Source organism: Saccopteryx bilineata, chromosome 2 (assembly GCF_036850765.1).
Source record: "Saccopteryx bilineata isolate mSacBil1 chromosome 2, mSacBil1_pri_phased_curated, whole genome shotgun sequence".
NCBI classification, from domain to species: Eukaryota; Metazoa; Chordata; class Mammalia; order Chiroptera; family Emballonuridae; genus Saccopteryx; species Saccopteryx bilineata.
The window spans coordinates 358,057,555-358,072,049 of record NC_089491.1 but is presented as its reverse complement, the minus strand read 5'-3'; the positions used below and the strand labels follow the sequence as shown (position 1 = coordinate 358,072,049).

General features: G+C 54.3%; 1 protein-coding gene across 2 annotated transcripts in view; it reads left to right on the top strand.

Annotated features, from left to right (window-relative positions):
• Positions 1-1,852: 1,852 nt before the first annotated feature.
• SPNS2 (SPNS lysolipid transporter 2, sphingosine-1-phosphate) overlaps positions 1,853-14,495 on the top strand; it is a 36,746-nt gene continuing 24,103 nt past the window's right edge. The window contains exon 1 of one of the 2 annotated variants that reach the window (XM_066262969.1): positions 1,853-2,409. In XM_066262969.1, coding sequence (XP_066119066.1) covers positions 2,040-2,409 — 370 coding nt within the window. In that variant the 5' untranslated portion in view covers positions 1,853-2,039. The remainder of the gene's footprint in view (positions 2,410-14,495) is intronic. The other variant, XR_010729500.1, reaches the window with a different exon arrangement.

Genomic DNA, 14,495 nt, shown 5'->3' with positions numbered 1-14,495 from the left:
GTAACTTGCCCAGGGCCACACAGTAGAAAGGACTGTGACCGAAAGGATGAGGAATGTTTGGGAGAAGAAGGGAGCTCTTGAGGATGAGCTTAGAGCCATGGTTGTGCTTCTTCAGAGCTGGGCAGTCTCACAGCCGGCACTGTGCTCTAGCCGGCATCATCATACATGAAGGTCATTGCCAGGGCCCAGGCCCAGCCCCATGGAGCCCCCTGGCTTGTCTTTGCCTTTTATTCACCTGTCATCCCAGGCCATCCGTTAGAACTTTCCCTGTCTGGCTTTGCAGGCTTGAGGTTAGCAAGCTGAAAAGTGGCAGCAAGGCAACTTTCAGAATGAAATCTGCTTTTCTAACCCTTCCGTCACAGTCATTCATACCCAACATGCCAAAGCATATTTTTAGTCACTTCACAGAATTTAAAATACACCTCAAGGGTGACAAAAACACCAGCTTGGGGATTAACTCGGCTCCCAAGAGACAGAGGGGTGTGTGTGTGTGTGGGGGGGTTTGCCTCATGCTGCGTCACCTATTTGCTATGTCATGACTCACTGTGGCCGACACCCTTACGAAATGCACCTGCCTGTGGACTTTGGGTCTGGAGGAGCCGGCAGTAGGAACTGAGCTTCCAGCCCAGGGGGTTGGTATCAGAGCCATGGGTCAACACCAACTGTGCCATTGACTAACCGCATGTCCATCATGGCGTGATTTCTGGGCCCTGGGACCTGTCTGTGAAACATGGGATAATTCTAGTTTCCCAGGTTTTATCTAGTTCTATCATCCTGTGCTCAGCACTTTGTTTGTATAGGATTTTTATTTCATCAAAGCCTTAAATCGATGAGTGGTGGTGGTGGTGGTGGTGGGGGGTGCACAGAACCACAGCACCTCTGAGATGCCTGAGAGGAGAGGGGTGATTGTGATCCTGAACACAGAAGCTACCCAACTGCTCTCGATGGAAGACAGGACTTCCCTCTAGCTGACCACTCTTTGACTTCCAGGTTGTCTTAACACTATCCTTTTATCTACCCCAGAGAGAGTTAGGGTTCATGACACCCTCTGGGGCAGAGCTGGGCTAGGACCAAGTCTCTTATCTTCCATTCGGAGCTTTGTACCTTATCTAGTGCACAGCTGTTAAGTCTGACGCTGGGGATACCACACCCTCAGGAGAGGAGGCCCTTTCTTAAAGCCCTGTTTATAGTGGGCCCCCATTGGAGCCTTGGCTCTCCCGGCCAGGGACTGCCTCTCTGAGAGACAGAGGTAGTATCTCAGTGCATACACAGGAATAGGCCCCCGGGGTTGGGGGTGTTGGGGCTGATATGGGCTTCCCTGAGAGGGTGGCCAACATAACCTTCAGTGCCTGTTGGAGACCTGGGTTCTGGGCCAAGATCACCGGTCACGCTTCTTGGTTCTTATGCAGCTCTCCCCGAACTGATTCAATCAGGGGGTGAGTAGTTGCTGGAGCAGCCACGGTTTTTCTACAAGCACTCGGGACTTAACCGAGACCCTCTTTCCAGGATGTGCATTTGCCTTGAGCTGGAGCCTTCAGCTGTCTCCCAGTCTCCGCCAAGAGCCCACTCTCGTGGTAGGGAGTGAGGAGGGAGGGCACTGAGTGAGTGCTGCACAGTCCTGCTTCCTGCACCGTATTCCTAGCTCTATAGCTCCCACAAACCCCCTCCGGTCCTCTCCCATCTCCGCCGCCGCGCGGCTCTAGCTTAACTGGGCCCCGTCCGGCAGAAGGCGCTCTGCGGCTCGTAACCCTCCCCGCCCCCCGGGGCAGCACGTGCGGGGCGGTGCTATGGCCCGAGCCTGGAGCTGATTGGACGCGGCCTGGTGGGGAGGACCTGGACCTCAACTGTCAGAGCCGCGGCAGCGGCGACAGCGCATCGTGCTGAACCGTGGCGGCGCCGCAACCCACGCCCGAGCACAGGAGCCGACGGGGCCGGGCCGGGATGGTGCAGCGGCGGCTCCGCGGCGCACACACGCACTGAGTGGGCCCAAGCTGGGCCACGCGCCCCCCGCGCCTCCCGCCGCCGCGATCCCGGCCGGAATGATGTGCCTGGAATGCGCCTCGGCGGCGGCGGGCGGCGCGGAGGAGGAGGAGGCGGACGCGGAGCGGCGGCGCCGGCGCCGGGGGGCGCAGCTAGGGGCTAGTGGTGGTGTTTGCTGCGGGGCGCGGAGAGCGGGAGCCGCTGGAGTCGTGGCCTCCAACGATGAGGTGCAGACGCTGTCGGGCAGCGTGAGGCGGGCCCCTTCGGGACCTCCCAGCACCCCCAGCACCCCTAGCTGCGCAGCCGCTGCCAAGGGCCCCAGCGCACAGCAGCCCAAACCTGCCAGCTTGGGCCGCAGGCGGGGGGCAGCCGCCGCCATCCTCAGCTTGGGCAACGTGCTCAACTACCTGGACAGGTACACCGTAGTAGGTGAGCTGGTGCCCCACCCCCCAGCCCCAGAACCAGGACTCCCTGCCTCGAGGTACCCCAGGGAGCCTTTAGTCCCAGACCTGCTATAGCAAAGCCTTACTTGAGGTCTCTAAGGGCCCTCTGCGCAGGCAACAGGGCAAGTGATGCCCCATGATCCATGGGTCCAATCCAGGGACCACCTCTCACCCGGGACCAGGGGTTTGGGGAGTCCCCACCCCTGGAATAGCCTGCGCGTCTTCGCCAGCCCTTGACGTCCCGTCCGTTGTCCTCTTTTTCCAAGAGTCTCCTCTACGTTTCTCCGCCTTCTCGCCCTGCGCCCCCTTCCGCCCCACCTTAGATTTTCAGGCTTCTGCTCCCCTTCCCCAGCCCAGGCGGTCTGTGGGTTCATAGCTGGTCAGTTCCTTCCTTCCTCTGCCACCTCCGCTCCCCTGCGTCCGTGCGGCGTGTGCGCGCGCCACTGGTGAGTGTGCGCTAGGAGAGACCAAGTGTGTGCGCGCCGGCAGCACGGATGTGTGTGTGAGCGTGTGAGCGTATGAGCGTGTGAGCGTGTGAGCGCGTGGCTGACAAAGGCTCTGGGCTGCGGGGAGCAAAGGGAGGGGCGGGGCGGGTCTGTGGCGCCTGGGGACCCAGGATGCGGTTTGCAGCTGGCCCTGGCTAGAGGCCTGAAGATGCCTCCCTCTGCTCCGTGGCGCCTGGGGCCTGGAATAGAGCGCAGGCCAGCGGGGCTAGAGAAAGGTTGCCTCATATTCTCTGAGCATCTCTGGGAACCAGCCTTGGGGATGGAGTAGAGGTCCATAAAACAATCGGGTTCTAGTTCCAGATTTGCCCCTCCTGTGCTTTACGTGTGACCTTGGGCCAGTTTCAGCTTGTGCTTAGGTCTGTTTCCCCGTTTGTGAGGTGGTTGATTAGTGGACCCTTTGGAGATGGAATTCCAGTCTGCTCCTTCCCCTCCTCCAGTTCTCAGGGGTCTGGGAGTAGGGCCTTTCCCTAGACTGAGCTGTTCTTAGGTGGGGATGGTGCCTCCTTGAGAAAAAAGGACACTGGCCAGGCTGACATAGGTGGGGGCTTCCTGCTGGAAATGAGCTGTGACAGTATACCTAGCATACTGGTCCAGAATCTGCCTAACCACAGCTTAGTATAGTCTGAATTAAAAAAAAAAAAAAAAAAAAAGCACAAGGGATTTTGGTTAGACTTTAAAGAGAACTTTGTGGTGATGGAGAGGAGAGCCCTGGCAAAAATCAGACGCTACCTGGATCCCCTTCTTTGGGCTTCAGTCTCTTCCTCCGTTGATTGGAGTTTTGTGTCAGGTGGGAGGAAAGAACTCTGATGGGAGAGCAGTGGCTTCCAGCTTCCCCCATTCTGCTTTCAAAACCTTTGGCTCTCTCCAGTCCTCCGCTCTAGGTTGAAAGTGGGTACCAGTGGCACCAATTTCGGGGGTGGGGTCTCCCAAAATAAGAGGTTCTTATTTTGATCTGTTGTGCAGGAATACCCAGTATGATCCAAGTACACCAGCCCCCGTCATCCATGTGCTTGCCTAGTGGGGAGAAGTCAGAGAACATTGGGGCCCTTATAGTAAGTGCAAAATAGACTTATGTATATAGATGGGGAAATTGAGGTCCCTGTACAGCCTTTGTCCGAGATGGCCTAGAGAGCACACAACAAGGATGACATTAGATCTACCAGTGAACCTCGCCTGGGAAGAGGTTTTCCACCCTTTCTCAGCTGAGCAATGAATGGTGCTGCCTCTGGCATTGGAGTACTTTCCAACTTGTTTTTTCCGGCCCCAGACCACCCCCTCTGATATTCTTAGGGAACCTGACTTTGCCAGGAGCTGAGGAGGGAGAGGGTGGGATCAGGTAGGTCTGGTGCTTATCTGCCCCCACCCCGACTTGGGTTCTAGAGTCAGAATATCAGAATAGAAGAAGATAGGAAACTTCTGGTAAATTGGTAAGGGGGGATGGGAACAGTGACTAAGAGGGGCATGGCAGTAGGGAGGAAGGCCCGGAAAGCCCTGTGCAAACACCGGCATGGGTTGTGCATCCCTCAGGCCCCGCCCTGCCTCTAACATACAACATACACAGATTTCCTCTCTGGATAAGCCTGGCTCCCTCTCCCTCTCTTATGGTAGATTTCCCCCACACTCTCTTGGCCCCAAGTTCAGTTTTTAGGAAGATTTGCTGTCTCTATGGCAACTACTATGGCTTGATGGGTCTCAGGGTGGGGCAGGGGAATGGTCATTCCAGGCCTGAGTCCACCTGTTGCTGGCTGGCCCAGCAGAGAGAGAGAGAGGGGTTGCTGACACTCAACTGCTCAGTCACTTTTGATGTTCCCACCCACCTGGCCCCCCAAAAACCTCATAATCTGGTTCTGGGTCCCCCCCTCAGAAAAAGGTGTTCTCACTCTCTTCCTTTAAATCCTGTGAATTTCTGTATAGATCACCTCTGTTCAAAAAAAAATATATATATATGTAATGCAAACCCCATATAAAATTTAAAATTTTCTAATAGTCACATTAAAAAAGTAAAAAGAAATAAGTGAAACAAATTAATATATTTTATTCAACTCAATATACCCAACATATTTCAACATGTAATCAATATACAATAAAAGCCACGAGTGAGATATTTTGCCTTCTTTTTCATGCTAAGTTCTGAAACCCTGTGTGTGTATGACATATGTAACACATATCCGTTTAGATGAGTTGCATTTCAGGTGTTCAGCAGACACAGTGGCTGGGGCCATTGCTGTGGACAGCACCGCTCTGGGGTCTTAAATGCCAGAGCTTGTCTCCAGGCTCTTCAACTACCAGCTGTGTGACCTTGGAGATGTCGCCTGAGCATTCTGGGTTACCATTTTCTCCTCTCCATCCCCCTAGGTTGTGTAGAGCAAATGGGAATGTCTCTTAAGCATCCGGGACAAGACCAGACTCCTAGGAGAGCTTCACAAATGTCAGCTGCGTTCTCCTCCCGTGCCTCTGTTCAGGCTATGCCCTGGCCATGATGCCCTTCGCACTTTGCTCTGTTTTTGGACAGTCTCTTTTAGGACACCTTTCCGAACCCCGCCCTTGTCCACCAGGGCTGGCCTTCATCCTGGGAACAACAGTAGGTTCTGCCTCTGCCCTGGCATTCCCAGCACCACCCAGTGATCCAGCTAATTATGGCCTCTCCTTCTCACTATGAGAACCCCCTGAGGGCAACAGGCCTCCGAAGCGAAGCAGGCGAGGCAGAAGCAGGTGAAGAGGGCCAGGCCCCTGCTCTTGCTTTCTTTCCTGAGTGTTGTTTCAGCTGGATAAGATTGAGGTAGCCCAGAAACCAACCACCTCTGCATCCTTTTCTCCACCTCCTGGTGCTGATGGCGACACCGATGCCTGGAGAATGCAGGTACTTACCCAAGGTCACACGGCAGGGCAGAGCAGAACCAGAACCCCCCAATGCAGTGTTCTCTTGGTGGAGGCAGGGACATGCCCCCTTCTTCTGCCCTACTTCTAGAAATTCAGACTCTGATGGCCAGACTCTGGGCTGATGAATTCCAGTGCAGCTTAACTGAGGCAGTTTTAGCTCCCCTAGGGCAGGGGTCCCCAAACTTTTTACACAGGGGGCCAGTTCACTGTCCCTCAGACCGTTGGAGGGCCGGACTATAAAAAAAACTATGAACAAATCCCTATGCACACCGCACATATCTTATTTTAAAGTAAAAAAACAAAACGGGAAGAAATACAATATTTAAAATAAAGAACAAGTAAATTTAAATCAACAAACTGACCAGTATTTCAATGGGAACTATGGGTTTGCTTTTGGTTAATGAGATGGTCAATGTGCTCCTCTCACTGACCACCAATGAAAGAGGTGCTTCTTCCAGAAGTGCGGTGGGGGCCGGATAAATGGCCTCAGGGGGCCGCATGAGGCCTGCGGGCCGTAGTTTGGGGACCCCTGCCCTAGGGCATGCGGCTTCTGATTCTATGGCCCCTACCATCCTGGTAGCCACCCCCTCTCCATGCTGAGTCCACCTGTGGCTGCCAGGTCTGGAGAAGGAGGGTCCTGCGTTCCCTCTTCCCAGCTCTGCTTCTTGGTGCCAGAGCTGCCTCTGCCTCTGCCTCTGGGCTCCCACTCTCCCATCTGTAAAGTGGAAGCAGAGCTCAGGGTATAGGTGGTACTCCTCTGCTTCCAGCACCGGGCTGCGCAAGAGGGGACTGATGCTAGCCCCGTTCATGGTTGGAGAATGACTGTTTGAGAGCTGGGATTCTCCCCCACCCTCTATGTTCTTTCCCTTTGATCCAGGCCATGGCAAATTGGCACTTGAAACTGGGTGGGGTGGGGGCTGGTGAGGAGAGGCAGAATCCTGCCCTGGGGGAGTCCTTTTCTGCCAAAGAAGCTGAGACTCGTATCTGTGGCAACCGCTTACTAACACAAACCTAGAAAGAGCTGAGCCTAGGGACCCAGCCAAGAACACAGGCCTGGTAGGGACTGGGGGCTTCCCCAAACACCTGAGCTGGGTGCTGGAGGGAGCTGCCAGGCTGGGGGTCTTGGCTCCTTTTTGTCGGCCTGATAGAGTCTGTCCAGAGCTGACAGATGGGGAAGTGGCGGCCCAGGGTCTTTTACAGGGTCACCTGGGAGGCCAAGCCAAGCTTCACTTCTGTAGCTCTCTTTGTGGATAAGGTAGTCAATACCACCTTTATCCTGTCCCCTCAGGTAGTCTTGTCCCCTTGGTGGCCCTGCCCTTGCCTACCTAGAGTCTGTAGGGCAGGGAGTTCCGGGGCTGCATTCCAGAGCACCTGTCTGGCAGGTCAGCACCCAGGTGAACCGCAGGCCAGCCCGGAATGCCGGCACCCTGATGACTAACTGCCAGCTGCCCACTTCCTTGATCCTTCTTCCTCCTCTCCATCTCGCAGTTGGTTCTGCCAGCACCTCGTCTGTGCTGTTGGCTTGTCAGAGGAAGTGTTTTGAAACTCAGTACCTCGCTCTGGGACTCAGGGCCATTTAATGCCCCAGCCTGTGCCTTAGTTCTTCATTTTATGAATGGGGCAGGAAGGCTTCAGGGCTGCCTTACTGTGCGAAGAAGGCTGCCCCGGAGTCAGAGCTGCTCAGAGAGGAAGGGGCTCCATGTCCCTCCCCCAGGCAGGAAGTAGCTTTTGTTTCTGCCTGGTGTGGGGTCCTGAAATCCTGAGAGCACAAAGGTAGTGAGAGGAGGGCGCAAAGAGGACATTGGCTTGTTCCCGAAGATCCTGGGGCTGGGCTCCCTGTGAGCTCTGACATCTTCTGGGCTAAGCTCCTGGCTTTGCCAGACTTGCTGTGTGACCTGATGCAGTTCCTGACACTCTCTGAGCCCTGAATCCACAATAGATGATTTTTAAAATTCATTTTTAGAAAGGAAGAGGTGGGGGAGAGAAGCAGGAAGCATCAACTCCCATATGTGCCTTGACTTGGTGAGCCCAGGGTTTCACACCTGTGACCTCAGCATTCTAGGTCAACGCTTTATCCATTGTGCCGCCACAGGTCAGGCTGCAATGGAAGATTTTGCTCCTGTCCTTTTGTGGCCAGGGTCTTACTCCCAAGGGTGGCATGGGGCACTTGGTTTCAGGAACTCTTGTCCGCTGGCCCCCGGCTCTGCCTGCACCTCTCTCCCAGGATAACCAGGGCCGTTCCCCAGTTGCTGCAGCAGCCAACCTCAGTTTCCCTGGTTGGGTTGTAGTGGTGCCTCTGCTTTCCTTCCAGGAAGTCTTCCCCCAGCTCTCTGGGGTGAGTCAGGCACCTAACTCCTGCTTTTCAACTGAACTCTATCCCATATCCATCAAATCACATCACCTACCCCCATGTAGGGTAGCTGTCTCCCTCCAGCCTTGTGGGGCTAAGCCTGTCATCTCTGTGACCTCAGTATGTATGGGGGACTGGCATTGGCCTGGCCCTTGGTGATTGTCTTGAGTAGTAGAGTTGAGTTGACCCAGACCTGCTTGACCTCCGAAGCCCATCCCTCTGAACTGAAGGGGCCTTGAAAGGTTTGGATGAGTCTGGATAAGGACCATGACCTTATTGATGAGGCCAGGGTTTTTCTCAAGGTGTTGGCACTACCCTTCTCTCTCTCTCTCTCTCTTTTTTAGTGAGAGAGACAGAGGCAGGGAGAGAGAGAGACAGACAGGGACAGACAGGCAGGACTGAGAGAGATGAGAAACATCAATTCTTCATTGTAGCACCTTAGTTGTTCATTGATTGCTTTCTCATATATGTCTTGACCTGGGGGCTACGGCAGAGTGAGTGACCCCTTGCTCAAGCCAGTGACCTTGGACTCAAGCCAGCGACCTTGGGCTTCAAGCCAGTGACCTTGGACTCAAGCCAGCGACCATGGGGTCATGTCTATGATCCTACACTGAAGCCAGCAACCCTGCACTCAAGTTGTTGAGCCCATACTCAAGCTGGCGATCTTGAGGTTTCAAACCTGGGTCCTCTGTGTCCCAGGCCAACGCTCTATCCATTGCACCACCACCTGGTCAGGCACTACCCTTTTGTCTTGACCAGGTCACACAGTGAGCTGTGGGACCTTGCATCCCCAGAAAGGAAATTGGGGAAGTGGTCAGCGTGGTCCCTGTCTATCCAGTTCTCAGCCCCAACAGTGGGGCCCTCTTACCTCCATGCTGAGCAGAATGGCTTCTGTATATTCAGGAGGGCAGTATGGTGGCTTTGCTTGGTTTCTTCTGCAGAGAGGGCACCAGAGGTGAAGGGCTGGGCCCAGGTCACACGGTGAGGCTGTCTCCTCTGGGCCTGGTAGCCAGCCTGGAAGTTGGTGAAAGGAGTCCTGGGGGAGATGTAGCAGAGGACAGAAGCAGTTACACCAGAGCAAGAAATAAGCAGGAACAGTGCACTTGCCGGAGCTGGGAAGCTAGGGCTGGGGCCCAGCTTCCTACCTCCCCTCAGCCCTTTGCCATCAAGGAGACCTTGCTGGGGTCCCCCCCAACCTGGTAGCTCCATGATGTCTTTGTGGTCTCCTACTGTCAAGCATGGATTTGCCAGTGGGGTCCTCAGAGGCAAGGAGCTCGGTTAGGCTTTATGAACTGTAGAGGGCTGAGCCTGTGGAGGGAGGTATTATTTCTAGCACCCACACGAGAGCTATGGGTGTGGATGTTGAGAGGGGGCTGGTTACAGCTACTTTTCTGGGTTTTGTTGGGGTGAAGTGGGGGAACTCAGGCCAGGTCCAGAGCTTGGAGGCCAGGTCCTGCCTGTTACTTTGGCCTTTGTCCCATTCACCTTCTGAATCTCAATTTTCCACCTGAGAAGTGGGAGCAGAAGTCACTGGTCCCTTTGGCCACTGACGCGCACACCAGAAGCAGCTGGGTGCTTGTGCGCTTGAGCCGCGCTATTCTGGGTCTCTTATCTCTCTCCCCACACCTCCCCTTACCCTATGTCTGTGGTCACACAGGCCACACCCTCCAAGGGTCATGGCAAAGGTGTGGCCACCTTGTCCTCTGCCCAGTGGTCTCGGGAGTCCCCTCCCCCCCGAGGTAAGACAGGGCAGGCAGGGAAGGCTGAGCTGGGATAGGAGCGGCTGTGCAAAGCCCCCAAATTGCTAAGGCTGAGCCTGGTTCCAGGAAAGCTGGCCCCAAATGATAGACTGGAACCACAGGACAGAGGCCGGACTGCCTGTCCCTGCCCACTTTGGGCATAGAGATGGTGGGGAGAAGAGAGGGCTCTCTGAGTACTGGGGGTGGCTCCTGTCTAGGGATCAGCAGCAGCAGGCAGAGCTCTAGGCAGGGAGGGGTGTTATGGTCTCCAGCTGGAATATACTTTAGGTGACAAGTTTGGAGTCTAGATCTTCTAGGGAAGGGGTAGGACCTCTCTGAGGGGCTGAGGTTCTGGGCCTGGGGGCTCATACTCATGGTTCCTGCAGAGATGACCACTAAGCTGTCCTGACATTAGTGGACCCGGTTTGTAGGTCAACATGGGGGCAGGAGGGTTAGCCTATGTCGAAAACATAAGACTGAGATTTAGTATGGACTTAGCAGGGATGTATGGGGATTCTTGGTCATTCTCAGATGGGCGACCTGAGGCTCAGAGCAGGGGCCAGATGCTCCAGGAGGTCACTCAGCTTGTCCCTGGTGGAGGAGGCAGGATCTTGCTCTGTGGGAGCTCTGGGGCAAGTAGAAGTGAGTGTGCCCAAGAGACTGAGTCCCTTGCTCGGGGACTGCCCTGGCCAGTCCCCTTCGGGTAATGATGGCAGTTGGGAGGGGGGCGGTTGTCAATAGGGCCAGGCTGTGGTTTCCCAGCCTTAGCCATCCAGAGCCAGGTCAGCAGAGCCAGCTGCCAGACCCCTATAATTACTGGGGTGGGAGCTGTGGCCCAGCATTGAAGCAGCAGTGAGACTTCCAGAGTAAGCCAGCCCTGAGGCCTCCGCAAGGGAACCAGGGTCCCTCCTGGAGGGACCAACCAATAGCAGGCATGACCTATCCCTGCAGATCCCTGGGCTCTGTCTCTCTAGCCATCTGTCCCCATTTTGGAGAAAAGACCACTGGGATAGGAGTTCCCATTGTTCTCTGTCATGGTTGAGGCTTCTGCCCCATGAGTTAATGGTCTGTGATAACATTTATTGATTACCTACTATGTGCTAGGCACCAGTCTAAGCACTTTCATCTTTCATACATGGATCGACCCCTTTAAATCTCACAGCAAGCACAGAAAGCAGATTTTAAAATTAAGCCATATTACAGAAGAAGAAACTGGTATAGAGAAATTAAGTAACTAAGGTCACACAGCAGGGAAGGTAGAGAAGCCAGGATTTGAACCCAGGTGGTCTGCCTGGCTCTTAGAGTCCATGCTTTTGAGAATTCAGCTAAGTTGCCTGCTGCTCTGAAAGAGGCAGAGTGAATGTGGAGTGATGATGACTGTGTTTGGGGACATGAGCTTGAATACCAGGTAGCCTACCCTGGCTGACTAGGCAAGAAGAGACCTCAGGATCACAATGTCCCTACCTTACATCTGATGCTGGTGTGAGCTGGGGGCTCCTGAGTTTATTGAGGGTTTCCTTGTACATCCTGGCCTTTTTGACAACTCGGTGATATCAGCAGGTTGGGATCTGGACCTGGCTCTGCTGGGGGCTATTGAGTGAAGGGGATTACTATGAGTATCTGTGACCAGCCAGCTGGGTGAGTCAGGCCAGATTCCATCCAGTTCTGGGAGTACCCTCAAGGTAACAGGCTACTCTTCAAAAAGAGTCACAGAGGAGGTATTGGGTGGAGGGATGTGCGGCATCCTGGCAGATGTGATCTTGGATCTGGGCTCTGAATGAGGTTTATCTTAACAAGTGGACATGGACACCGCAGGAAGAGGGCACAGCGTAGCCAAGGGTTGGAGGCCTACAGGCTGTGATGTGCGAGTCCTAGTGGCCTCGGACCAGCCAGGCAAGTGGTTTCCAATCACCTGGGTGGTGTGTTAATAGATCCCTGCATCTCACCTCTAGACAGGATGATTGTGCAGATGTGGATCGTGGAGGCCTCAAATGCTTGAAGAAGTCTGTCCCACAATTTGTGGCAGTGGGGAGCCACTAAGCATTATTGGACAGCCACACTAAGCTAATACAGGTAACACCCTTAGAACAGTGTGTGGCACATAGTAAGCACTAATATATGTTAATATCCAGATGATTGTTGTTGTTAGTAGTTGTATTATTGAACCAGTGGCCTGAGCCAGTGGATTTTGAAGAACACACAGGTAACTCTCCGAGACCTACCCAGAGGTGACAACCACTGGACCATGGCATTAGCTCCTTCAGTTCAGACACTGTCTGTGGTCTCTGAAGCCCAGCCAGGAGTTAGTGAATGGATAAGTGCCTGTGAGATCACGCTGTGGGAGGGATGTTAGATGGGCCAGGAGGGGCTGGAAACAGGGAGCCCGGAGAGGAAGCCAGGTGGTGAATGAGAGAATCATTAAGCTTATTCATAGGGAAGCAGGTCAGGGAAGCGAGGAGGTGTCATGGCTGACTCCCAGGTGTCTGGCCTGGGTATTGCCATGGTGCACTTAGGGAATGGGGACTAGGTGGAGCAGAGGAGTCGGAGTTGAGGTAGTTGGGACACTGAAGGATGAAAGAATCTGCGGGATTGGGCCACCAGGGGGTGGCTGGTTTCAGGGAGTGATGGAGGTGAGGACATCGAGTTGGGGAGGGACAAGAACTGTTCTAAGAACTTTAGCTGTGAAGGGGGAGAGAGAAACCATTGACATAGAGGATAACAAGTCAGGGTTGCTTTCACCACCAGGATGAGAGATACGAGCACTTTTGTCGGCTGATGTGCAGGAGACAGAAGTGAGGGAGACGCTGAGAGTACCAGCCCAGCCTGGGGTGGGCCCAGGGCAAGGTCCCTGGGAGGCAGGAGGGGCAGCTGGCCTAGAGGGGACAGTAGGCCTTAGATCAGCCGCAAGACCCTCGGGGGTTCAGGAGGAGGGTAACTGGGGTCAGTGAACGAGAAGATTCAGATGCCTGCTGCTCCAGAATGTTTCCACAGCCTGGGGAGGAGAGACCTGTGGGCACAGGGCGATTCTGACTGTGGATTTGGGTTGACTGCCTGGAGAGGTACGGACTGGGACCTGTGGCTGGGGGGTGGTTGGGGGCTTCGTGTGAGGTGGGCTTGGCCTGAGCTGTAGGAGGCTCCTCCTGGGCGTGAGGCCCATCCTATGACCCACCAAACCTCAGCCTCCAGGAAAGAGGCTAAAAATAAGGCTGTGGTGAAGGAGGGAGGGGGTCAGGCCGAAGCCCAGAGGAAAATCTGAGACGACCATCCGGGCTGCTGTGACACACGCTTCCCGTGCCAGTGGCCTGTGGGATCTCATCCACTTGTGGCTATAGCCCCTTCCAGGTCTTTAAGGAGGAAAACAACCCAGAAAGGCTCAGGCAGGACCTGCCTGAGACGGTTTCCTGAGAAGGTTCTCTCTGACCTTCTGCCTAGAGATTAGTACTTGGACCTAAGCCTGGGCTCTAGGGGTTGCAGCGGTGGGGGCATCTAAAGCTTCCTGTGTCTTGGGGTCTAGACTGCCTGGGGTTTCCCAGGGACCCTGGATACCTGTCTGGATGAGGAGAAATGTTCCTCCCCCTTCCTAGGGGCTCTGTGCAGTAGGGGTCAGGAAAGCTTCCTGGAAGCAGAGGTAAAGGTTGGGCCTTGAAGTCATGGGAGGGGGGCTGTGTCCAGTCAGGTGCCTAGAATGAGTCTTGGGAGGAATGGCTTGCCATGGCTTCAGCCCTCAAGGGGCTTCTGGTCTAGTGGAGGAGGATGTGGACACTCACATTTGTCTCTGCATCCACTCTACATACAGTCACTGTAGACTGTTGTGAGCGGGGCCCTGGGCTGGGGATATGAGTGAACCATATAGAAGCTGAAGAACAGCTTTGTTTCTGGCAATAGACCTGGTTTCAAATCTCACCTCACACTTTACGTGCTGCTATATGACAAGTTATTTCACTTCTTAGAGCCTCGGTTTTCTCATATGTAAAATGGGGATAATAATTGTAGATACAAGCATTAGCAACAAGGGGTTGATAATCATAGAAAGTAGCATAGGTAGAAATACCATCTGAAGAGCCTCACATGGTACCTGGAACTTAGCAGGAACCAATAACTTGTGGCTCTTAGCTCCTGGCTACAGTGGGTCCAAGAAGTTCATACCTATGTCCCTATTTGTCTTTCCTGAAGAACTAACTAATCCTAGTGTGACAGGTGCTAAAACAAGGATGGACAGGAGCAACTAATTTATTGAATTTGATGGGAGGGGGAAATCAGGGAAGAATTCCCAGAAGAGGAGGCACCTGAACTAGTCTTGAAGGAGTGGCAGGAATTAGCAGAGCTAACAGAGTTGTACCAGGGTAGGAGAGGAAGCATGTGAATGGGGAGCCATGAGTATGGGTAGAAGAGTGGTATCCTGAGAAGTAAGGCTGGAGGGCAGGGTTGGCAGGGTTGAGCCTGCAGGTGGTGACCTGGTGAAGGGGCCTGTGTCCTCCTGAAGCACTGGGGAGTCACAGTTGATGGCGACTATGCGTGGGGATGCTATCATACCCACACATAGGGAGGGAACACGTCCTGGCCCCGGGGGTTGGGGGTGATGAACTGTATAGGGTGG